Source organism: Rhinatrema bivittatum, chromosome 8 (genome assembly GCF_901001135.1).
Source record: "Rhinatrema bivittatum chromosome 8, aRhiBiv1.1, whole genome shotgun sequence".
NCBI lineage: Eukaryota > Metazoa > Chordata > Amphibia > Gymnophiona > Rhinatrematidae > Rhinatrema > Rhinatrema bivittatum.
Window position 1 is genome coordinate 141,280,878 of NC_042622.1, and position 25,693 is coordinate 141,306,570.

At 40.4% G+C, this 25,693-nt stretch overlaps 1 protein-coding gene across 4 annotated transcripts in view; it reads right to left on the minus strand.

The window, feature by feature from the left end:
- FKBP15 (FKBP prolyl isomerase 15) overlaps nucleotides 1-25,693 on the minus strand; it is a 191,840-nt gene that overhangs the window by 65,248 nt on the left and 100,899 nt on the right. For all 4 annotated transcript variants that reach the window (XM_029612643.1, XM_029612642.1, XM_029612644.1 and 1 more), the window contains 2 exons: nucleotides 20,775-20,869; nucleotides 12,259-12,361 (listed from right to left, as the gene is read on the minus strand). In XM_029612643.1, coding sequence (XP_029468503.1) covers nucleotides 12,259-12,361; nucleotides 20,775-20,869 — 198 coding nt within the window. The remainder of the gene's footprint in view (nucleotides 1-12,258; nucleotides 12,362-20,774; nucleotides 20,870-25,693) is intronic.

Sequence of the window (25,693 nt, forward strand, 5' to 3'; positions counted from 1 at the left end):
ATGGGGTGCACCATTTATATTTTATGAAGTACCCAGCAAAAAAAAATAATATTGGCTTGTAGGCCTTTAAAGAGCACATTGAAAAAAATATGTTGCATAATAATTTAACATCAGAGGAGTGGGAAGCACTCCTCAAAGGCTACAAGATGAAGCTGGTAGGATAGATGGATGTAGGCAGTGCAGTAAGATTATTCCAGCACTGTCTATTTATTTATTTAAAATATTTTCTATACCGTCATTAAGTTATTTACCATCACAACGCTTTACAAAAAGGCACATATAGTAACACTAAATATTTAAGTAGGTAAAACGTTATAGACGTGCCACATATGATTCAGTTACAAATGTATTCAAATATAAAATTAATTGATGAATTTTGTTGGAGTTGTCCATTTGAGTCATGTGTCAATGTTGACTTACATGAAGGTCTCTTATGCAGTTCTTATGCTACTTAAAGTTAAAAGTGAGATTTGTATACAAACAAACAAATAGGCACATAGAAAACTAGGTGCTGAGTGCTTCATTTAAGATGCTTGCCTTTATTTATTTTCTTCTCAGTTCTCTCTCTCGAATGCCTGATTAGAGGGCCACGTTTTCAAACTTCCTTTAAATAGTTTAAAATTTCTCTGCAATCTTATCTCAAGAGGCATTGAGTTCCACAAGTTGGGTCTACTTAGGAGCATAGATGAAGCAAGTACCTTATGTAAATCTGTTGGGAGGGGCTAACATGGAATGATAACAGGATGCAGTGGCACAAATCTCAGTAGAGATAGTGCAACAGGGATTCAATGCTAACATCTAGGATATTGAGAATAATGGAAGTTTAGTGCACCAATCAAGAACACATCATCATTCACTGAAGGCTAAAAGGGTTTTTAGCAGAAAACATTCAAGAAACCACTTGTTAAGAAATACCATTTATGCACTAAACACTGCTTCAAGAGTTAACTGGAAAATCTTAAAACACTGAACACTAAATGTGCCTATACCATACCAATAACAATTACAAAGGGAAGGAAACATTTGCCCACACCTCTCCTTGGGCTATACTTCCTGAAGTGTTTGTGATAGATGAGGAATATGTACATGTATAACACGACTGAATGGTCTATGAAAAAATAGCAGGGGACAAAACCCAAAAAAGGTACAGCGCAAACTCAGGTCAGTTTGTCAGTATCTTGCGACGTCTCTTTCCACTTCATGAGAGTGGTAGCAGAGAGGAGGCTGGAAACTACAGGCTGGTTAGCCTCACCTCTGTGGTGGGATAATTAATGGAGACTCTGCTGAAAGAAAGGATAGTTAAGTTGCTGGACCTGAGGCAGCATGAATTCATCAGGGAAAGTCCTGTCAGACAAATCTGATTTTTTTGATAGGGTTAGAGAATTGGATCGAGGAAGAATGCTCAATGTGATTTACTTGGATTTCAGCAAAGCTTTTTATATGGTCCAACATAGGAGGCTTGTGAAAAAATGAAAAGCTTAGGAGTGTGCGCCAAGGTGGTGGCATGGATTACAAACTGGTTGACTGACAGGAGACAGTGTGTAATGGTAAATGGAACCTAATCTGAAGAGAGAATGTGTTAAGTGGAGCGCTACAATGATCAGTTTTGGGACCAGTTCTGTTCAACATATTTGTAAGTGACATTGTAGAAGGGATATAAGGTAAAGTTTGCCTATTTGTGGATGATAGTAAGATCTGCAACAGACTGGACACACTGGAAGGAGGAGAGAGAATGAAAAGTGATTTAAGAAAGCGTGAAGAGTGGACAAAGATTTGCCAATAAGGGCAGAGTCATACATCTGGGATGCGGTAATCCAAAAGAGTTGTATATGTTGGGGGGTGAAAGACTGATGTGAATGAACCAAGATCTTGGGATTATGGTATCTGGCGATCTGAAAATGGTGAAAATGTGACAAGACGATAGCAAGCCAGAATAATACTGGGTTGCATAGACAGAGGACTAACCAGTAAGAAAGAGGAGGAGGTGATAATGTCCTTGTACAAGTCCTTGGTGAAGCCTCACCTGGAGTACTGTATTCAGTTCTCAAGTCTGTATCTCAAAAAGGATAGAGACAGGATGGAGGCGGTCTAGAGAAGGGTAACCAAAATGATGTGAGATCAGTATTGGAAGAGTTATGAGGGGAGGCTAAATGATCTAAATATTTATACCCTGGAAGAGAGGAGATGCAGGAGAGATATATTAAAGACCTTCAGATACCTGAAAAGTTTTAATGATGCACAAAATTCGAACCTTTTCCGCTGGAAAGAAAACAGTAGAACTAGGTCACGAAATGAAACTCCAGGGGGATGACAATCATCAGAAAATATTTCTTCACGGAGAGGGTAGTGGTTGCCTGGAATGCCCTTCCGGAGAAGGTGGTGAAGATGAAAACAGTCAAAGAATTCAAAAATACATGGGATAAACACAGAGTCCCTAAAGGCTAGAAGATTAAAATGAAGAAAAGGGTGCATGGATGTAACTTTCTGGTGCGGCAGTTACTACCTCAACCATTAAGCTTTATTGCTTTTGATGCAACTGCAATATTGCTCTTTGCTTCAATATCAGGGGGAAAGGGGAGCTGCATTTAGACAACAACCAATAAGGGCCATGACTTTTATGGTTTGGGGAACTGATAAGCATGAGGGTAACCTACACAGAACAGCAGTTACCACCCTTAGCAGAAGGCATGGAATTACTACCCCTTAATCAAAAAGCCTTGATGCTTGACGCAACTGCAACATCGCTCTCTGCTTTGATGGCAGGGGGGGCGGGGGGGGGGGGGAGGGAAGATGGGGTGTGGAAGGGGAATTAGATTCACATATCAAATGAACATGGGCCCTGACTTATGGTCTGTGGTACTGATATACAGACATAAGAGAAAAAAAGCACAGGTCTGCTTCTAAAGCCAAGATCATAAGCAAAGCATTTCAAGCAGCACTGTCTGAATTTTCAAGGCGGCTCATCACCCTGTAAAAATGTTGCTAGCAGTAAATTTTTATGGGTTCTCATAGGGCTTGGGGATAAATGCACAGAGCAGCAGTTGCTACTCTTAAGAATAACATGGGACAACTCACACATTGTGGCAGATACTACCATAAGAAGCTTGATGGGCAGACTGGATTGACCCTTTGGTCCTTTTCTTCCATCATTACTATGTTACTATTATGCCATCTGTATGCCAGAATAGAGGCAAAATACAATCTAATTTTTTTGTTTAGTCTCTAAGAGTCCCCAGGATACATGCATTACTTCTCCTCTTACAACCACTTCAAGGGTTGACATAAATGGACAGTGAGATTGTCGATTAAATTTAAATTTGCAAGTACAAAAAAGTTAGTGCTGGAATAACCTTCAGTTATTGGGAGGCAGTTAATGAGTTGTGCTTTAATTGCTGAGCTACAAAACCCTACTGTCATAACAAAGAAAACTAGACTAGCAAGGAAGTAGCAGTACCAAAAGCTAATGAACAGGGCACATGTCACTGGGGCTTCATGCCAGACTATATACAATTCTGAAAATAAAAAACAAACAAGAAAGTGTAGTTTGCCCTGTGCAGTTTGGCAGAAAAGTAGAGGCTGAGCGGGAATACTGATTGTACAATGTGAAAGGGTACCATTTCTGGAACTTCACTCTGTTACAGAAACAAACACCTCAGCTTCTCTGCAAACCATAGATTACTGGCAGAAACATCGGAATTGCTAAAAATCATGTGAACGAAGACAGCTATTATCAGAGGACAGAGTTATTAAATGCTACAGCTGTGGCTATAAAACAATCACAATGCTTTTCCTGCTAAAATTTGAGGAATGGTGGAATAACATTTATATGGGCTGGGGGGAGGGGCAGGCTGGCATAATAGGTTCAACCATACCCCTTCTAAGGAGTAGAGGGCCTGGGGAAGGGAAATCAGAAAAAGGATATCAATGTAATTCCAAACCCTTATCTGGAACATGGTGCAAATGTTGGATAACGTTTCCCTGGTGTCCAATCAGGGACACACATACATTCTCTCTGTTTTCCAACACCTTACAAGTTAACAGGGGAAGGAGGAAATAACCTTGATTTTTTTTATGTTTTAAGTACTGAGTACCTAATTTACTTCACAGAGAGACCACATACATCATAATATAATTTATTATTTATTTAGAAAACACAAAATGTTCACCTATCTAGACATTTTAAAATCTAAACTCACACATTCAACCACCATTCACACATCAGCATAAAAGGTATATATTGCACAAACAATTCTAAATTACAATTGACTAATACACATCATTTTTACTATTCTGAGGAGAAAAAATTTTTTAATTATTATTTAACTTGTTCTTGTATCTCCTATCCATGTCCTGGACAGGATGATGTGTATTAGTCAATTGTAATTTAGAATTGTTTGTGCAATATATACCTTTTATGCTGATGTGTGAATGGTGGTTGAATGTGTGAGTTTAGATTTTAAAATGTCTAGATAGGTGAACATTTTGTGTTTTCTAAATAAATAATAAATTATATTATGATGTATGTGGTCTCTCTGTGAAGTAAATTAGGTTATAGGATACCAGAGAGTTGTATAAAAATAATTTCCCTCTGTTTAATTACCTTAAGTACTGAGTAAGCAGGACTCAGCACACTTAATGTTTTCATCAGGATGGGGCAGTGGCAGTGCCATTCACTGCCATGCAGAGGACCTAAGATCGTGGCCTCTGGCTGAGTTTGTCACTGCAATGACTAGGCGATTTGGAAGGAACATAAAATAGGGGACAAGGTTCCCCAGGTTGTCGTGAATGAACGCTCCTGGTGCCAGATCCCAGCCCTGGTTCCAATTAGGCTGGTAGCCAAAAGGAACAGGAGGAAACTGCCAGGTAAAAAAAAAAAATTAAACAATCTCTATTAAAAGAGACCATTGATGACGACAAACTCTGTAAGAGAGACACAGCCAGAGTAACTCCAAAATACCCCTGAACATCATTGTGGCATATGAAATCTCCCAGCTCAAAAAGGATTGAGGTCTGGGGAGTCATAGGCTCTATCCTCTCTGAATTGAGAGCAGATACAGGTCTCTGCTGGTCAAAGGGGCATTTATGATCCATACCCTGCAGTATCACAGGTCAGCTGTAAAGTTTAGAGGTTGAAAGTTGTAAATTTATTTCTGCTATGCGAACTTGCATTTGTTAGATGGCACGCTAGACCAAGAAATTAGGAAATGATTATGCCTTTTACTAATGAATATCATATCAATGTACTGATGACAGAATATAAAACCATAGGTTTGATGGTCATCAGATACTTATTTCTTGGGGTGGTGGTAGACCCCTCTCGCGCTTTCACTGAAGCCCCACATTAACACCCTGGTTCGTTCCTCCTATTTCAAGCTGCATCTTTCATGTTTCTTGAAACCTGTTCTAGTCCGTACCAATCCTTGCTGCTTTTGGACCTAGACAGTTGCAAGCCACTCAGATGTTTTCGATGGTGAGAGATATAAATGTTTTTAAAGAAAATAAAATTAAATAAACAGGCTCTTCCTCGGTCTTCCATTTTCTTCAGTGCGGTCTTTACAATTAGTTCAAAATTCAGCAGCTCGTCTAAAATGGTTCTGCTCTTAGAAATCATCTCTCCCCTGCTCTGGTCGGTCCACATTGGCTTCCTATCACATGGTGGTTAAGATTTAAGATACTTAACCTTGGTCTTCAAAGCTCTCCACAGGCAAGTTCTTCTGTGCTTTGCCTCTCCAAATCTAAGCTATCATCCCACTCGCTCTCTTTGTTCTGAAGTTCCCTCTGTCAAGAACATCTCTGCCTAGATGAATCATTCTAGAGGCTGCATTTTCAACGTGGCTGGTCCTGTGTTATGGAACAATCTTTCCAATAAGATTAGGGCTGAACATTGACTTGCTCCACTTTCGCAAGGCTCTCAAGACCCACCTTTTCGCCTGTGCCTTCACTGTCTGACTGTTCGGATTTAGTGGAAGTGTTTTCTCCTCTCTTGATTCTGATGTTCAGGATTTATTGATTCTGTAAATTATGTTTGTCTCCTGTGTGATGCATGCATTGTCTCTACTCTTTGTTGTTATGGTGAGTATGTAGATTTAATCACTTTGAATGATTTATCTGCTGAGATTTGCGAATTGGCAGATTAGCTACTCTTTATACTAAATTTATAATCTGCTACTTTGTTACCAGGTATGGAAAATATGAGATATGTAAATCAGGGATTTCTCCCATATCTGAACAGAAAGGAACACTCTCTGTCTCTTTCCTTTTGTTAATTCACCTTTCATTCTGTATTATCTGACAAGTTCCTAACAGCATTAATAAAGAAAAACAAGTCTCCTCATGCTTTCTGGATGAAAGAACTCAAGAGGGGTTTACAGATCAGGGATTTACAAGTTCACCCTGTTGTGTGCGAAATCTTATATGCATGAGCACACATAAAATGGAACTGAAGACATGTAGCTGACTGACTTGAAACTGCTAGGTTTCTCAATCCCTTGGTTTTGATGGCATAGCTAGCACTCAAACCTGCATGCTATTTCTGACATTTGGTTTTAAAAAAAAACAAAAAATAAACACACAATCCCCCTTCTCCATATTTTTATAACACCGCATTAATAAAATACATTCTCATTTGTTTTCATCTGTTTATACTATAAGTTAAATGAGTGCATGTGAATGCAGAACAAATGAATCCGTGAAGACTGATCAAAGAAAAGCTGCATCAAGTCATTTGCTCAGCACCTAAAATGACATTTATCTTCCCAAATGACTTTTTAAAATTTTATTCTCTCTTCTTTGTGTCTTCTGAAAGGGCTGCACAGAGTTTAAGAGCTTAAAAAGTAAGGAATTATTAAATATGAACCCTTGCAAAACCCTGGAAATCTGAAGAAAGCTTGGTTTCACAGACCCAACCAGAGATCTCACTCAGAGCATCTAATACCCAAAAAGGTAAAGTTGAAGGAATGCTGTCAGAATTTGTAAAACTGCAAACATTTTTTTGCCTCAAAGAAAGAGCTCGAGATCTTATTTTGTTTTCTCTCAGTTTAGCAAGCACTGAGCTTTTTGTAGGAGCTTGTCATGGTTTTTGCCATTGGAAGATGTTAAAACCTGGCTGTGCCACGACGACTCCGTTTTAGTGGGTCTGTGGAGCTGTGTGGCTCTGGCCAGTTTTGCTGCTATACCACTAAGGAAGATAAAAGTACAAAAGCTGGCAAGAATGATCCAATCACTACAAATGATTTTCATGCATATAATGATTAATTATGTTTCTTTGTAACATTAAATGGAATTTCTGTGCACGTTCTGGGGAAGAAACAAAATTTTACTTTTGTGCTTCTGTTAAATTTCATTCCTACTTTATGACAGAAAAGAGATGCAAATTGAAGCAGTGGACTGGACCCTGATGGGCTTCCAATGACCCATTTAATTTGCTTCTCTTTGCTGTTGCACCAGGGTTTTACATTATACCAACCCTGACATCACTAGTATGAATTTACAAAACTATATTGGATTTATCTACCACAGATGCTAATATGTCTATAGACTCAGAAACTCAAGAAAATAAAACCATTAGTAGGGAGAGAGCACCCTAAGTTGGTTCCCTTCATCAACCCTACTTTGCGGCTTCCTTCCTTGTTGTCATAACCCTCCCAATGTCATTGAAGAGTGACTGGGATCTTCAAATTGCTTCCAGTAGCGGTGCACCTTGAGGAGAGTGCCGAGAAGGCCCCCTCCATCAGTCCTACTTGCAGGCCTTCCACATCAGAGGGTGACTGGGATCTTCAAATTGCCTCTGGCAGTGGTGTAACCTTAGGACTAACTTAGTGACCACTCTGCATTTTGCTGTAGCCTCAAGTTATGGACAAGAAAAGAAAGGGTACTGTTTGCACTTTCCTATCTGATTCAGCTGTGCCTCCCTTTATCTTCCAAGCCTACCCCCTAGAGGCTTTTTTTTTTTTTTTTTTTTTTTTTTAATAATGGAAAAGTTGGAGCTTCTTGCTTCATTCATAAAAGACTTTTGTCTCCCTAAGCCCTGATGGTCCTATGCCCCTGCAGGTAGATTCACTGACCCACATTGGAACTGGGACGGCTTGTACTTCCATGCCTTTTGCCAATCAGGTGGGGGTCTTCCTTCAACACCCCCATGTGGTCAGGAATGGTTTGTCACACTCTGCTTGAAAAACCTGCTGTTATAACATTTGAAGTATTATGGACAGCAATGACTAATTTGGAAAAAAGTCTCTCTTTTAGAACGGATTATGTTTGGGTTTTTAGCAAGGTGGTATCTACTTGAGTTGATGAGCATTTGTGACTTATTAAAGAGCAGGGCGAAAAGATTAATGATATCAAGGATAAATGTTTGAATTTGCACAAGTGTAAAATAGACCTAATTAAGGAAAATTAATTGTTATATTAAAGATTTGGTAATGTGGGGAACTATTCAAGAAGACTGAATTTGAGATTCCTCAGATTTCCCAAAAATGTTTTAATCCTCCCAATGGAAATGTTAAGAATGTTTTATTTTGATTTCTTGAAAGTTTCTAAAGAGGTTATTTTTTCTAAATTATTTTATTTTCCTAATCATAATTGTTGTTTCCTCTGGTTCAGATGTGGGCAAGTCCGTAATTTCCTTGGAAAATTTGGATCTTATTTTCTTTCTTTTCTTTTTTTTTTTTTTAAAGAGCAGTCTCAATCTGAAATTACTGGAACAGCAATGTTTTGATTACATTCACTCGAGTCAAAACAATGGACAATGAGGTTATTCTCTCATCTTAAAGAGAGATCATTTTAGGACAAAAGAATTCATTGTTTCCAAATGTAGTAAGAAACAGCAGAAAAGGAAATTACTTCTTTAAAAAACAAACAGACAGTAATTGCTTTAGGAGCTACTTTCCTGTTAAATTAGAAGGAATTAAATGTTTTTTTTAATCCGATTACAGTTGGAAGATTTTCTTCAGAATAGGATTATTCCAGGTATTTCTGTTTCATAACATTTGCGCATTAGGCCTAATATTTGTATTTTCTTGTATATCTGACTTGTGATTATCTTTAAAAAAATTTCCCCAATTATAGTCTAACAGTGATAACATGTATGTATATATATATTTTTTTTTTGTTTAATGTTTTCTTTTTATAATTTTCAGCATGTTAATTGCTGTGTTTTTTCCCCCCCCCCCCAATCTCAAGAATCTGATTATTGAATTTTCAAAAATTATACAAAGAGAAGATTAAAATGCCCCATTAAACACAGCTCAGAAAATAAAGGGAAAACTACAGAGATTTGTTTGATCCGCTTTCAATTCTATATACAAAATGAACTAATTTACGAGAGAAGGTGATGGGAAGGGGAGACACACACACACACTAAGCACTCATAGAAAAAGGGAAGACCAACTGCCTCACCTGTTCCCAGCCCCGATCCACTTGCAGCGCATGCTAGGAAAAGAAAGCAGTGACAGGAAATACTGAGGAGAGTTATGCAAACCAGCAGAACAGCCAAGTACTAATTACACAGTTAAAGGGACAAACTGTAGAAGTGCAAACTGCAAAAGTCTCCCCATGTCTGAAAATGTGATAAGAAAAAGAAGCATTTGGAAATGCCACCGGCAACTTTAAACTCCAGGTCCTGGTGACTGCGAGCAGTCATAGAAGCGCTCTGAGCAGCATGACCAAAATCAAATCCCTTGTAAGATGGGTTAGAGTCAGGAGAAATCTCTCAAATTCTTAACTGTAACCTTGGGATGCAGTGCACTCAGCTGGAAGTGGTTAACAATAAGGTCTTCTTAATCTGTGGATGCTTTCATACAAATCTGCCATCAAGATTGGTAAAGGAAAATTGGTTCTTACCTGCTAAACTTTGTTCTGGAAGGGCGGCAAAACCCAGCAGTCTGGACTGATCCAGGTATGTACAGGGAACAAGATTTTACACCCCAGAGATGGATTTACTCTTTTCTGCTAAGTACTATTTGTAAGCATCAAACTGAATAAAAGCACTAACTTCTTATTTGGACTGAAGTAGATATATAGTCCAGTGATCCTTTAGATAAATGAGTTAAAGCTAATGTAACCTGAAGATGAACTTGCCCAATTCAGACTATTTATAGGCTAGTTACTAAAGTGCCACTACACTATTAACGGGTCACTTAAAGAAAAAAAAAATATGATGGCAGAGACGGCAAAGTCCATCTGTCTAATACTGTAGACCCTACCAAATCTCTGCCTTTAACCTCTTCCATAAAGGATCCTCCATGCTTGTCCGAGGCTTTTCTCTGGAGTTTGCTCCCTGTATCGACCACTCTCTCAGGCCAATACAGAAAGGTATGTTCAGCTGAATGTACAGCTTAACTTATTTAAATGAACATTTTGAGTGTGTAAACCTGACTGCCAATGCAGCAAGGAGTTTTACGCTCACAAAATATACGTTGAAAAATCAGAGTACGGCTTAGCACCCTCACATGGAAATCCCATGCAAATGAGGGCATTGAGTAGTACTCCCCCGTTGCAGAGAGGTGTGCTGGCCTAACCTGGATTTTCTTAGTGCTGGAAACTTAACTCCTGGGTCAGAGATAAAAGTTAAGTTTCCAGTGCTGCTGTGTTGGCATAAAAATCACAAAGAAGTCTTTCCTGCTGTGCTGCCATTTAGCTGGATAGGTATGGACTTATCCGGTATCTGGCCGTGGTTAGCCATCGCCACTTAGCCGGATAAGTCTGTACTTATCCAGCTAAGTGGCAGTGGATAACCATGGCTAGATAGCCATATAAATCATTCTTATCTGGCTATCTTTTTTTTTTTTTTTTTTTTTTTTTTAAATACACTTAGCACTGTCTTTCTTCCCCGGTTCCCTCCAACCCTAACCCAGAGTTAAAATGTGCATTTGGCTGTCACTTTTTAACTTCTGTTGCATTAGCTTGCTGCATCGGGAGTTAAACATTTTTTTTTTTTTTTTACTTGCGCATTAAAACAGTGCACTGAAATCCAGTGTACAGTTCCTTAACATACACATTACTGCATCAGCCTGCAAGTGAGGAACTACATCCTTGCATCACTACTACTATTATGGACTTCTTGTTTCAAAACTTCCTTTCCCCTGATAAAGGTTTGCTTTTCAATATTTATCCCCTTCCTCTTTTTTCTCTAATGTCTACAGATTTACATCTTGAAGTCTTCTCATTGGGCATGTGATACGCTGCCTTATTTCCTTTTAAACTGCAGGAAGAACAAAACATTCTCTAAATCTGGTTTTAGTTTATTCTTTTTAAGCCACACCTTTGGTCATTTTGCTACTGGCAGACTCATTCACGATCCAGAAGGTCCATTTAGTGTGTCAGTAGCAACTCCAAATACCATGGAGGCATTCCCAATAGGGCTCAAACTCTCAAAATTGCATCCATCTGAAAATGGAAGAAGAGAATCTATTTTTTATTTTACATTTGTTTTCCAGTAATTTTTTTTTGCCTCATTTCTTTCTCCATGCCTAAGGCTTCCAAGTCCAACAAAATCTGCCCTAATCTCACTCATTACCACTTATGAGATGGTGCTTCTAAGAGTGGGACTCAAATGCATATTCTGGAACCACACATTAAGGATGCCAGTGAAATCTGGGATTTAAAAAAAAAAAAAAAAAAGAAACCACAAGTCCTACTTATAGCACAATGGCTCCTAAACCTATTCTCAAAGGATATGTAAAGAATATTTGCATGCAGTGCCTCCATTGTATGTAAATATATTTCTCATACATATTCATTATATACATTTTAGCACAGGATATCCTACATTATAGCACACAATCCTATAACCTACTTATTGCACACAATGGCTCCTAAATCTATTCTCAAAGGTTATGTACAGGATATTTGCATGCAGCGCCTCCACTGTATGTAAATATATTTCATACATATTCAATGTAGGATATCCTGGCAACCTGAATGGGAAACAAGTGTCATACTGTAATGTATATTGTTAAGATAGTTACAGTAGTAAACAAGTGGTTTAGAGGTTCACCAGAACTGTATCTATGTCACAGTAAATCAATATACAGACAAACAGCTGGAAAGCATGTAGGGTCTATTGTAAACTAACAGAAAGACAGCCCATTCAACCTGCCTTTGCAGTCATTTTCTGCCATCATACTGCATGTTCAATATCTTTAAGTCCTGTCTTCTAATTCCTAGTCAATGCTTGTTGGAAGTTCAGAAGCGAGCGCAAACCTCAAGAGAGCTTAATCCCCTAGTCTGCTACCCCACTGCACTGGCCACCAGCTGTACCTTCTCCTGCTCTGCATGCAGCAGTCTCGTCTGAGTGTTCTCAGTTGTGGTCTTCAGCGAGTCATTTCTCTGCTCCATCAGAAGGTTACTCTGTTCCACATATCTTGGGCAGCACACAAAGAGAAGAACAGGGAGGGGAAGTAGAGAAGACAAAAATATATATCATTCTGGGAAGGGTCACTGAAGAAAAACTCATTTCTTTATTGTCCGTGCCAGACCAGTCCATACAAGTGAGTCATGTCCCCACTTGCCAGCAGATAGAGACAGAAAAAAAAGCTCAAAGCTGACTTCACTCCTCCTATGGGGATTGGGTGCTGTCTTAAGCAATTTTCTATCCCCAGCAGATAGTATACAGGCAGGTGGACTGGTGCTATATCCAGGAGTAAGCTGCTCCCAGGAAGGCTTTAAGCCCAGGTTCCCAATGGAGAATAGGCAGAGTCTTGATGGCTCTCAAGGCAATGGTCCTGGTGGGACGGATTCTCCCTTTTCCCTTGGAAACCAACTCAGTTGTGGTCTGAGATCCTGCACTGATGCATCAAGCACCATGTAAGTCCATGGTTACTTTGATTCCCTTGATGGATCTCGCAGCAGGAGCTACTGACAGCATACTCCTCTACTCTAGGAAGGCAGAAAAATGTATTTAAAAAAAAAAAAAAAAAAAAAAGGCTTGCAGCACAGATTTTTTCCTGGATTGACTCCTGGTGTCATATAGTGCTAGGCTAGACTTGGACTCTGTTAGGTGTTCGGAAGGGATTATTCTCCCCTCCTCCCTCCCTCCACACGCTTCTGGCATGGCTTTAAAAAGCGGGACCCACAGTGCTGCAGGTAAGTCAGCTGGTGCATTCTGCCTGGCTTGAGAAGGGGCAGGTACCAGGTAGGTGGGGGCAATCCTCAGAGTTAGTATCCTATCAAAACTGAGTGGGCTTCCCAGATCAAGTCCCGTCTCCTGCAGTAGAAGCAGCACTGTAGTGCACACAGTACAGGGCCTGGTCGATACTCCTGTTTTGGCAGGATTAGAAGACATTTTCTCACTACATTACATCAAAGATAAACCAACCAAGCATGCCAGGCCTCTTTAGCTCCTTCCTCTCTATGAGAGTGAACAGCAAAGTTCTGTGATGGCTACATATATTTGTCAAATTATGGGACATTATAAGACAAATATTTATATTCAATCATTACAATATTCAATTAAAAGAAAAGGAAAAACACGATGCTTCAAGAATAAGATCCCAAAAACACAAGAGGGAAAAAAATATTGAACACTGTGGACAAAAAAACCCAGAATCTTATTAACTCTCCAAAGAAGGCAAAGACCTATCGATAGCTTCCTTATACTCTTGAATATCTGCCTGAATGAGACTGTAAAAAGGATTCTGACCTGGATTGAAAAAAGTGCTTGAAGTTGGAAGGAGTGTGACCAAAATGTCTTCACATGCAAGACTGGCTCTGTGCATCCCACTCAGGCACAACCTTGTATACAAGACCATCAGGGCAAGGCATGCCAAGTGAAATCAAAGGGTAAGTTTTCTGGGGTGGGCCCCTACAGTTAAACAGTACACACTCTGCATCCCAACTAAAACAGTACAAAAAAGTGCAACCTATGGCTGTAGTTATCCGCTCCAGAGAGCTTACCTTTTCATTTTGCTTTACATCTCTTGCCCAAAAGCCTTACAAACAAGAATATGCCCAAGCTGGTGTGCAATCTTGTATGGCAGGGCATTGTGCCAAGGTGTCAGTGGGTACTGTTTAGCTTTCAGAGCCTGCAAAAGATCTTAAACTTCTATGCATGCAAAACTGGCACTGTCCATTGGGGGGAGGTGTGAGATGAGTGCGTGCTCTTTCCCTCTTGCACTGTCCACTTTATATTCCTCTTCCCACTCCCAACCCCCATGTTGGGAGTGTGTGGGGTATGCATGGGCTATGTTAGAGGGGATGAGTATTGTGAGAGGTGGCAAATGTTAAGGTGTGTGTATGGCAGGGAACAACTGAAATTATTCAGACTGGCATAATGCTGGAAATTTAACTCACATGTCTGGTGGCCATGTTATTCTATTGCTGCGCTCATGTGGCAGTGTCTAGCTCTTTCTACCACACTTGGCACAGCAATAGAACAATGGCCAATAGAAGTGCGAGTTTACTCCACCTCAGACTAAAGAAGGAGATGCAACCCATCTGTATACTTCTGCCAGCTGTTTCAGTGGTTGACTTTGGAAGTCACCACAACCCATCTGATCTGCTCCTACCCTGTGTTCCTCGAGCAGCTGGCCAGATACTAGGCAGATTGCAGGTATCTCTATTTCCTATTATTCTTGGAAACTAACCTCCATGTTGATGACCCCTTTGATTCTTATGCCTCAAAACTCCTCTCCTTAGCATCTTCATTTGCTCTTCAATTCTACTCTACTGCCCCTACTCACAAGCATAGCCACCGCCTTGACCTAACTGCTGTCTCTCAGATTTCTTCACCTCAGTTCTTCCTCCCTCAAATCTGATAACTTTCACACTAAACCACTCTCCTCGACAGCTTCGTCCAGTCACCACCAGTTCCTTCAGGAATCTACTGGCTATCAACCCTTGTATTTGCTTTCCTACTGTTTCATTTCTCCTTTTCTCCACTACATTGCCAAGTCAGTTGATGAAGTAGTTTTTTTCTTGCAAGATTATACTCTCCTCTGCTTTAGATACTCTTTCTCCTCCTTAAAGGTGCAAACCCCAGGGAGAGACCAGCAACATAGTTAAATTTCAAGTATTCACCAATATCCACAGAAAGCTGCTTGCAAAAGACAGCATCACTCAAACTTATTTAAGCTCCAAAATCTGTTTCCTGGGGTGTGGTTGGACCATATGATATTACCCACCCCTGCATCTTTTACCTCTGTGGCTATTTATTTATTTAGAAACTTTTATATACCAGTATTAGTAGTGGACATCATACCGGTTTACATCCGAACAATTAGATATGGAAAACACATGTCAACAGGGAAAGATGAACTGGGAAGAGGGGTAACAAAGAGCAGCTAGGAAAAATAAACTAACAACACAACTTGATCCTTAACATAAGGATAACATGAGGATAACATATGGTAGCTTGACCGTGCAACTTAATCCTTAATGTAAGGAAGGCATAACCACAAAGGGGTGACGCGGGGGTTAACTGCTGGGGGAAGATCTAATCTGGATAGGCTTGTCTAAATAATAGAGTTTTTAATTTTTTTAAATTTGATCACACATGGTTCAAGGCGCAGGTTAGGAGGCAGGGAGTTCCAGAGTGTGGGGCCAGCGATTGAGAGGGCACGGTCACGTGTAGAAGAGAGATGGGCTATTTTAAGGGAAGGCACAAGAAGGGTGCTTTTGTTGGCAGTTCTGGTGGGTTGTGGGTGCCTGGAAGCATTGAACGGCATGTCAAGCCATTTAGAATTGTGGGTGTAGATGGATTTATGTACTATAGTCAGGGTTTTGTAGTGAATGCGAGAGAGTATGGAAAGCCAGTGTAGTTCTCTGAGGATAGGCATGATATGTTCATGTTTGCGGGTATTTGCAATGAGCCTTGCTGTAGCATTTTGTAACATTTGTAGAGGTTTTATCGTGGAGTAGGGGAGCCCTAGAAAGAGTGAATTACAATAGTCAAGTCCAGTGGACTGCACCACTAGGGGCGTGGTATATGTTATACAATGTCCCTGCCCTTTACTGTACGTGGGCAAAACCTCTAGGATGGTTAAGACCCGAATCATAGAACACTGCTCGAATATCCGCCTACTTAGGATGGATGAACCTCTAGTCACACATTGGGTTCAACATCATCATACCATTGCTGATTTACAATTCTCAATTTTAGAGGTTGTTGTGCCCCCGATTCGGGGAAGGGATTACTCTGAAATCCTGGGTAGACGGGAACAAAAGTGGATTTTTAAACTATCCACTGTCCATCCAAAAGGTCTTAACAAAGACATTGAATGGTTTTTGTTTGGTTGAATTATCTGTAGTGGGGGCGGGGTTTAGTTGAGAACTTATCGCGATATTTCCTGTCTTTGGCGCCAAAACTGTCTCTTTAAATTGTTCACTTGTTGTACGAGCCGATGCGCTCCATGATGAATATATAAGGTATGTTCTTTGTGAAACTTGTCTAAGTTTAGTAGCCACATTTATAAGGTCCATCATCTATTGTTTTCTATGTCATAGATGAAATTAATCGTGGGTCCCTCCTGATGCAGCTACCGCGAAACACGGACCGTGTCGGGGGACTTATACTTGTATTTCTGAAGATATATGGAGTTGCCATGAATGATTGTTTAAAAGCATTAGTTCAATAAAAATTCATTATAAATTGCTTGATGGACTTTGCTACCTGTTTCTTGCACGCTGGGTATGTAGATTTGATTGATGTGCAAGACATCTTTGCTTCATGTTTCAGACTTCAATTACCCCAATATAGACTGGGTAAATGTATCATCAGGTCACGCTAGAGAGATAACGTTCCTGGATGGAATAAATGATAGCTTTATGGAGCAATTGGTTCAGGAGCAGACGAGAGAGGGAGCATTTTTAGATCTAATTCTCAGTGGAGCACAGGACTTGGTGAGAGAGGTAACGGTGGTGGGGCCGCTTGGCAATAGTGATCATAATATGATCAAATTTGATTTAATGACTGGAAAAGGAACAGTGTGCAAATCCAAGGCTCTCGTGCTAAACTTTCAAAAGGGAAACTTTGATAAAATGAGAAAAATTGTTAGAAAAAAACTGAAAGGAGCAGCTACAAAAGTAAAAAATGTCCAAGAGGCGTGGGTCATTGTTAAAAAAATACCATTCTAGAAGCACAGTCCAGATGTGTATTTCACACATTAAGAAAGGTGGAAAGAAGGCAAAACGATTACCGGCATGGTTAAAAGGGGAGGTGAAGGAAAGCTATTTTAGCCAAAAGATCTTCATTCAAAAATTGGAAGAAGGATCCAACAGAAGAAAATAGATAAAGCATAAACATTGGCAAGTTAAATGTAAGACATTGATAAGACAGGCTAAGAGAGAATTTGAAAAGAAGATGGCTGTAGAGGCAAAAACTCACAGTAAAAACATTTTTAAACATATCCGAAGCAGAAAGCCTGTGAGGGAGTCAGTTGGACCGTTAGATGATCAAGGGATTAAAGGGGCACTTAGAGAAGATAAGGCCATTGCAGAAAGATTAAATGATTTCTTTGCTTCGGTGTTTACTGAAGAGGATGTTGGGGAGGTACCCGTAATGGAGAAGGTTTTCATGGGCAATGATTCAGATGGACTGAATCAAATCACGGTGAACCTAGAAGATGTGGTAGGCCCGATTGACAAACTGAAGAGTAGTAAATCACCTGGACCGGATGGTATACACCCCAGAGTTCTGAAGGAACTAAAAAATGAAGTTTCAGACCTATTAGTAAAAATTTGTAACTTATCATTAAAATCATCCATTGTACCTGAAGACTGGAGGATAGCAAATGTAACCCCAATATTTAAAAAGGGCTCCAGGGGCGATCTGGGAAACTACAGACCGGTTAGCCTGACTTCAGTGCCAGGAAAAATAGTGGAAAGTGTTCTAAACATCAAAATCACAGAACATATAGAAAGACATGGTTTAATGGAACAAAGTCAGCATGGCTTTACCCAGGGCAAGTCTTGCCTCACAAATCTGCTTCACTTTTTTGAAGGAGTTAATAAACATGTGGATAAAGATGTGCTGGTAAAGTGGGGATCCCCCACACATCAGTTGTCTCAGAAACCAGGGGGGATGGTCCCTCAGGACCTCGCAACCCCCTGGGAGGCATGAGATTCCACCTGCAGGCAAGCCTCTGCGGTGCGAAGAGCTATAATAAAATTATTTCCCTTCTTTCTCTTTTTTTTTTTTTTTGTATCTAACCCCTAAACACTAGGCCTCAGCTCAGACTGTAGGTTTTGCACCCCTTCCACCTGCTGGGAGACAGAAGAATACTGCCAGACTGTAGGTGGCACCAGCCTGGATATAGGTGGAGTTTTGGTTTGTAAACTTCTGTCTCCATCTGCTGGGGGGGGGGCAGGACCCAGGAGTCTGGACTGATCCGGGTACGTACAGGGAAACCTTGTTTTTGCAATTAAGATGATTTTAATATTGCGAAATATTCTCGAGCAGAAAATCCAAATGGTGGAAGAGTCTCTGAGCCTAGTATTTCTTGTGGTTTGGTAAATGTATGTGTTTAAAAGTCTATCGTTCTTTAAAATGCTCATTTCAAAAACAGACTGTTTTGATTTTTAAATGTCCTTTATTCCATTTATTCTAAGAGGCCTATATGGTAGGCCAAAAATAAAACTGACCAGATGAGAGGCTTGAGAGTAGACAAATATAACATTCTTCGGGAGTTTATCCTGACTTCCTATGCACTAGTGTTATATGTATTCTCTATCTGAGGTCTAATCATAACATCAATCAGAATATTAAAAGCATACTAATATAAAATGTCAAAATAGCCGAAAAACATCCAATTTAAAAAAAACCTTAAATTTGTTCTAATATTTTCCAAAAAAATAAAGTTTCAAAACAGAAACATAAAATTACAGGCAATAATTAAAACTAATAAGGATTAAAAAGTCTCCTGCTCTCCATACCTGGAATCGTTTAATTTCCAGTCACCCTGAGATTGTCATAGATTGGGGGGAGGTAGGGCTGAACAAACTATCTTCTCTTTATCTCACATACTAACACACTCATTCTCATACACCTGCCAATGTTCTCATACACGCTCCCTTTTCTCTTACAAAGGCTCTCTCTCCTTCACGCACACACTGTGTGTACACGTGCCTCAGAGGCAGCGTGAGATACACAAGCTTTCAGAGGCACACTCATGCATGCACACAGGCTCTCACAGACATACACCCGCCCACACACGCACTTCCCTTCAGGCCACAGTGGGATGAGCTCCATCGCAGCCCACGCTGGCCTCCTCTTTGCTTCAGGCCGTGGTGGGATGAGTTCCATTACAGCCTCACCAGTCTTCTTGTGCTAGGTGAAGAAAGCTGTGCACGCTTGTGGGAAAAGCTGTGCAAGGGTGTGCACATGCGCAGCTTAGAGAGAACACTGGTGGATAGTGGTATCTCTGCCACTATACTCTTCCCCACTCATGGAATTTCCACCCATAAAGATTCTACTGTGCATTTAGGGTCCTACAGAATCTTTATCCCCGCCCCCTCCCCCCAGTTGATCCTCCCTATCATTGCAATATAATTTGCACCCTGATATAGCACCATCCCTTTGGTTATCCTCCTTCCACCAGGTCTCTGAGATGCCAATTAAGTCTACCTTTTCATTCAGTGCTATACATTCTAACTCTCCCATCTTACTTTTTAGACCTCTGGCATTAGCATACAGATATTTCAAGGGATGTTTTTTATTTGTATTAATTTTCTTTATTAGTTGATGAGGCAATTTAGAATCTTTTAACTCAGGAGGTTCTTTACTTACAGGTATATGGGCTACTTTTGTTTTTATTGTAACCTATCAGGATACCCTCTGTTATTTTAGTACCCTTCTAAGATACCCCCATCTGAACCATGCACTGCTCAGTGACTGTAGGCTTTCCCCCTTGTTCTGCTTTAAAAGCTCCTTTAATCTCCTTTTTTCAAGACTGGGACCAGCAGCCTGACTCCAACCTGGTTAAAATGGAGCTTATCCTTTTGGAACAGACTCTTCCTTTCCCAAAATGGTACACAGATCCTAACAAAACTAAAGCTCTCTTCCCTGCACCATTGTCTCATCCATGCTTTGAGATTCTGGAACTCTGCCTACCTCTGGGGTCCTGAGTGTGGAACAAGGAACATTTCAGAGGATGCTACCTTGGAGGTTCTGGATTTCAGTTTTCTAACAGCCTAAATTTGGCTTCTATAAACTCCCTCCCATACCTTCCTATATTGTTAGGGCCCATATGTACCACCTCTCCCATCTGCTGGAGACAGAATACTAAGCTGCTGGCTTCACAATATCCTAGTATAGGGTGATGTCAGCAAAACAGTTCTCTTCCTTCATCTGCTGGTAGGAGAGTACAACCCATGCGTTCTAGCCTGGTCTGATGGGAAGATAAAGAGCAAATAATTGCCTACAGTTGTTTTAGCTTTGACATAGGATACTAAAGAGCTGAAGGCAGCACCAGAACCCTATGGGGGACAATGAAGGCAGCTGAGCTTTTTTTCTTCTCCTCTGTCACCATCTGCTGGCAGAGGAACATAAACCACTTGTCTGGACTAGTCTGGAAGGACAAAAGGAAAGGAAATTAACAGGTAATTTTAAAGCACACCTAACCCATGCCCTCATGTACCTGGTCATGAGTGTCCTAGATCGTTAACTCAGCGAGGAAGGGATTTGCTCACTCGAATACCTGTTTGCTTTTTAACACCCACTGCAAAGGTACCTCCAAGATTAAATTATATTCACCTCCTGCCCTCTGTCCAATACTATATATTCCTTTATGGACAGACAACACTTCTCCCACTGCCTCCACAAGCACACAGTTTCCCCTCACCTCTGGTTGCGCTGGATGAGAGCACTAATCTTCTCATTCTGCTCTTCGATTCGACTGCTCTTATCAAACACCTCCTGCTTCAGTCGCTCATTCTCCTACATTGCAGAAAGAGAAATGGTCACACCCCCTTCCCATCATACTGCCTTATTCCAGAACCATATTAACAAGCCACTAATTATCAGCACGTGCTGACAACTTATACACAGGTAAAAGCTTCCAGGAGACAGCAGTAAGCAGGACAACTAGGGGCAGATAAGCTTGAAAACGTATCAAAAGCTAAAATCTACAGCCTTAAATGTTAATAACACTGGAATCATGTAAAAATGTTAGTATCTGGAAATAGCTGTCTGCAACATTTTCTCTCATACTGCCACAAAAAGAAAAAAAAATGGCTTGGCTCAGGGAATAATCTGCTTTGCCCTAGAGATATTTACTTTGGTCATAATTTTTTGTGTTATGTTCAAATTTTGCAGGAGAAAGGCCGTAATGACTTTTTGGTGCCATAGCCACATGAAATATTTATTTATTTATTTAAGGCTCTTCTATACCGAATTTCTTGATACAAATCAAATCAGTTCGGTTTACATCAAACAAGTAGGAACTATAACCAACCAAACAGTAAAGACAATTTGAAGGAGAGTAAAGTTACATTATAACAAGGATGAGGAAATAAGAAGGGGGAAAATACCGGAAATATAAAAGATATTTTTCTAAATTAGAAGTGTTGCTAACTGCACTTAAGTCCAACGCATCACAGAGGCTATACCTCACAGCTCCTGAAGGATGAAACCAGCATGGCTTATACAGTGACATTCAGTGATGGGATTAACAGAACTGCAAGAAGCTGCAACCTGCTCTTAGTCTCCGTGATCACTAATGCATGGGATGAACAGGAGTGCTAAGCTATGTTTGGCAGAGCACTGATAGTCAGATTGGATGAGACCAGACAGGCTGGTTTCCTGAAGGTTAGATAGGAAAGCATAAGAAGCAGTTGTCCATAATGACTGCTTTGGAGATGGTAGGCAGTATTATATTCGAAGAAAAAATCATCAAACTCACCAAAAAACTTCACATGCCAAACTCATCCACCACACCACTGCAGACTCAGCAGAACACCAGATTGGAATCCTTCGAGACCTCAGCATCATTCAACTCTTTCGAGATGACCACCTCACTTGAAGTCACGAACATCCTTAAGAAACTCAAACCCTCCTCGCACCCTCTGGATACTATACCATCAAACATCCTCATATCAATACCCAACTCCATAGCGAAACCCATAGCAGAAATCATTAACTGCTCACTTAATCAAGGTATCGTACCAGATTCCCTCAAACAAGCTATACTGAAACCTCTCTTAAAAAAACCAAATCTGTCTACAGAGGAACCAGCGAATTTCCGTCCCATTGCTAATCTTCCCTTCATCTCAAAGATCCTGGAAAAAATAGTAAATAAACAGCTCACTGACTACCTGGAAGATCACAAAATTCTGGCACCTTCTCAATATGGATTTCGAAAAACACTAAACACAGAAGCTCTGCTGATATCCCTCATGGACTCAGCTTTCCTAAGCTCAGAAAAAAAGACAACCTCACCTCCTTATTCTCCTCGACCTTTCTGCAGCCTTCGATACGGTCAACCATACTATCTTACTTGACCGTTTAGCTGCAATTGGTATTTCAGGCACGGCCCTAGACTGGTTCTGTTCATTTCTCAACAACAGATCTTTCAAAGTAAAAATCAATAACAAAGAATCACAGGCAATCAGCTCTAACATGGGAGTCCCTCAAGGCTCATCTCTCTCCCCTACCCTCTTCAACATTTATCTTCTACCCCTATGCTTCCTCCTATCCAAACTGAAAATCAAACACATGATTTACGCGGATGACATACAAATCCTCATCCCTATAAGGAAATCCCTTCAACTATCTCTAATGTTCTGGGAACAATGCTTTCAAAAAATTAGCACTCTCCTCACCGAACTCAATCTAGTCATCAACAAGGACAAAACAGAATACCTCTTCATCTCACAGGAAGATAACTTCATCCAAAGAGAGATCACACCCATTATAACAGATCAACAACAAAAAGACACCGCTCATCAAAATACACTTACACCAATCCTAGACAGCCTCAAAAATACATCCTACGTAAGAGACTTAGGTGTTCTGCTAGACAATCAGCTGAACCTAAAAAGATTTGTAAACAACACAACCAAAGAATGCTTTTTCAAACTACAAGTCCTGAAAAAGCTTAAACCATTACTTCACGCTCACGACTTCCGCCTCGTCCTGCAATCAATTATCCTGACCAAAATTGACTACTGCAACGCGCTGCTAATCGGATTACCAGCCTCCACCATCAAACCTCTCCAGATGGTACAGAATTCTGCAGCTAGGGTCCTGACCAACTCTAACAAGAGAGACCACATCACGCCCATTCTTTACAATCTCCACTGGCTTCCAATTAAATTCAGAGTCTCCTACAAAGTCCTGACCCTCACTCACAAATATCTAAACAACATAGCACCTATCGATCTCACCCATCAACTCCGTACCATTAAATCAACAAGACCAATCAGAAAAGCCTACCAAGACACCCTTATCATCCCTCAAACCAAAATTCCACTAAGAAATAGGGCTTTCTCCACAGCAAGTCCTTCACTTTGGAATTCACTACCACCAGAACTCAGACAAGACACTTGCCACCAGTCATTCAAGAAAAAACTGAAAACCTGGCTATTCAGCCAAGCATTTCCATGATTTCTAAAAAGCTGCTTCAACGAACTCTTATTACAGCCTCTCCACTCCAACTATATAACCCCTCCATCCCCCTCCCTCTATTCTTCTCTCCCCCCTTGGATTTAGACATATAAGACTTTGTTGTGCCATGTATATTTTGTTCTTATGTTTAGCCATGTATTTTTTGCTCTTATGTTTAAATGTTACTCAAAAAGTTATACAATATGTTACTCAAAAAAGTTCTTTGTTATATGTAATTGCCCACAAGCAAGCTTATTCAACTGTTCTCTGTAAACCGATTTGATTTACATATTATGTAAGAAGATCGGTATATAAAAACCATAAATAAATAAATAAATAAATAAATAAATAAATATTATATGCAAAAAGAAATGCAAAAACAAACAAACAACAAAACAGCAGTATAACTTGGGGTCCCTATTCAAAGGCATATAGCTGGATAACATGAGTTATCTGGCTAAATTACTACTTTTGAATATCTAGGATACTTCTCTGGCTAAACTTTAGCTAGATAACAGAACAGGGTAGAGCTAAGTTACCTGGCTAACTTAGTTGATTTTCAGCTGCATTTGGTTCAAGTAGCCAGATAACTTTAGGTCTGCCTCAGAGCAGCCCTAAAAAGGTTATTCTGGCATGTGTGGACAGCAGGATGAATTAGCCAAAACAAGTAGGTAACATCATCCGATGGTACCAAACAGACCTCTGTCTCCCAGCTCAGAGTTTTGCTCTGCTGAGCATGTGTAGGAGTTCCTGCACAGGCGCTACCTTGTGAGCCCCTCAGCCGATTGGAGAGTTGAGCTTTAGCTAGTAGTTGACTGGGAGGCATGTGGGCACTATGCATGGTTAATTCACTCTGCTTTTTATGGAGATCATCATTCACAGTAAGCAAATTTGCCTTCTCAGACAATAAGCAAGGCTGAATTAGCTATAACTTGTGCAGAGTCCCAAGTTGGAGGGTTGCAGTAGAGCACTGACTGAATAAAGCAACCTGGACTCCACAGTGGAGAATGAACAACTGGGTGAACAGGCTGTACAAAATAGCTTGTCCAAATTTACTGCCACTTCTTGATAGATTGTCCAGACAGTAATGTGACACGAAGGTGTGAACTTGTTATCAAAGTTGCAGCTTTGCAGATGTCCTTGATAGGCACAGCTTGTATATGAGCAACTGATATAGCCATGGCTCTCACCTGATGAGCCTTAAATGGGAGTCTGATCAGGAGGCCAGAAGGAGCATAACAATGTGCAATACAGTCTTCTAACCAGTTGGATAAAGTGTGCTTGGTAATTGCTATGCCCAAATGGTTAGGACTGTAAGATGAACAGTTGCGAGGCATAACTTCTTTGGCTGAGTTCTCTTTTAATAACAAGCTACGGTTCTCTTCCAAGCCAGTGAATGAAGGGTCTTTTCATGTGTGCACTGCCTTGGAAAGAACGTGGGTAACACAGGTTTGATTTATATTAAAAGCCAAAACCACTTCACAGAAATCTGGAGCACCCCTCTAATGTGGAAGAATTACATATAGGGAGAGTAATGCACCAATACCTGAAGCTCAATGACTTTCCTAGCTGATACAATCACAACAAGGAGTAATACTTTTCATGGAGAAACTTCAAAGAAGCCAACTCCAAACAGTTCAGAGGGTGGCTTCATAAGCTGTGCCAGTACCACATTAAGATCCCATGGCACTGGTGATTTGGCTACCAGAGGTCTCGTATGCCATAAGCCCTTCATGAATTTTGATAGTAAAGAATGAGTGGATATCTGTTTTCCCTCCACTTGAATATGGTAAGCTGCTATGACACTGATATGCACCTTGATGGCTGATGAGGTACTGAGACTTCAGTAGGAAAGGTAGATAAGTACTGAAGCAGTTCCCATGGCTCATAAGCAAACAGGTCCAAGGAGCACAGTTGATACCAGGATAAAAACTGATTCTATTTTAAATTTTAAGCCCTTCTAGTTAAAAGCTTTCTGGTGGGTACCAAAATGATAGAAAATGGATAGGAAAACGATTAACAAGAGCTCAATATCCGTGCCATCAATTTGAGAGAGGCAAAGCTTGTTGATACATCAGATCAGCCCCTAGAGGGATCAGGAGGTGAAAGACTACTAGACAAGCCATACCTGTTTGGGCCATGCTGAGCAATAAGTAT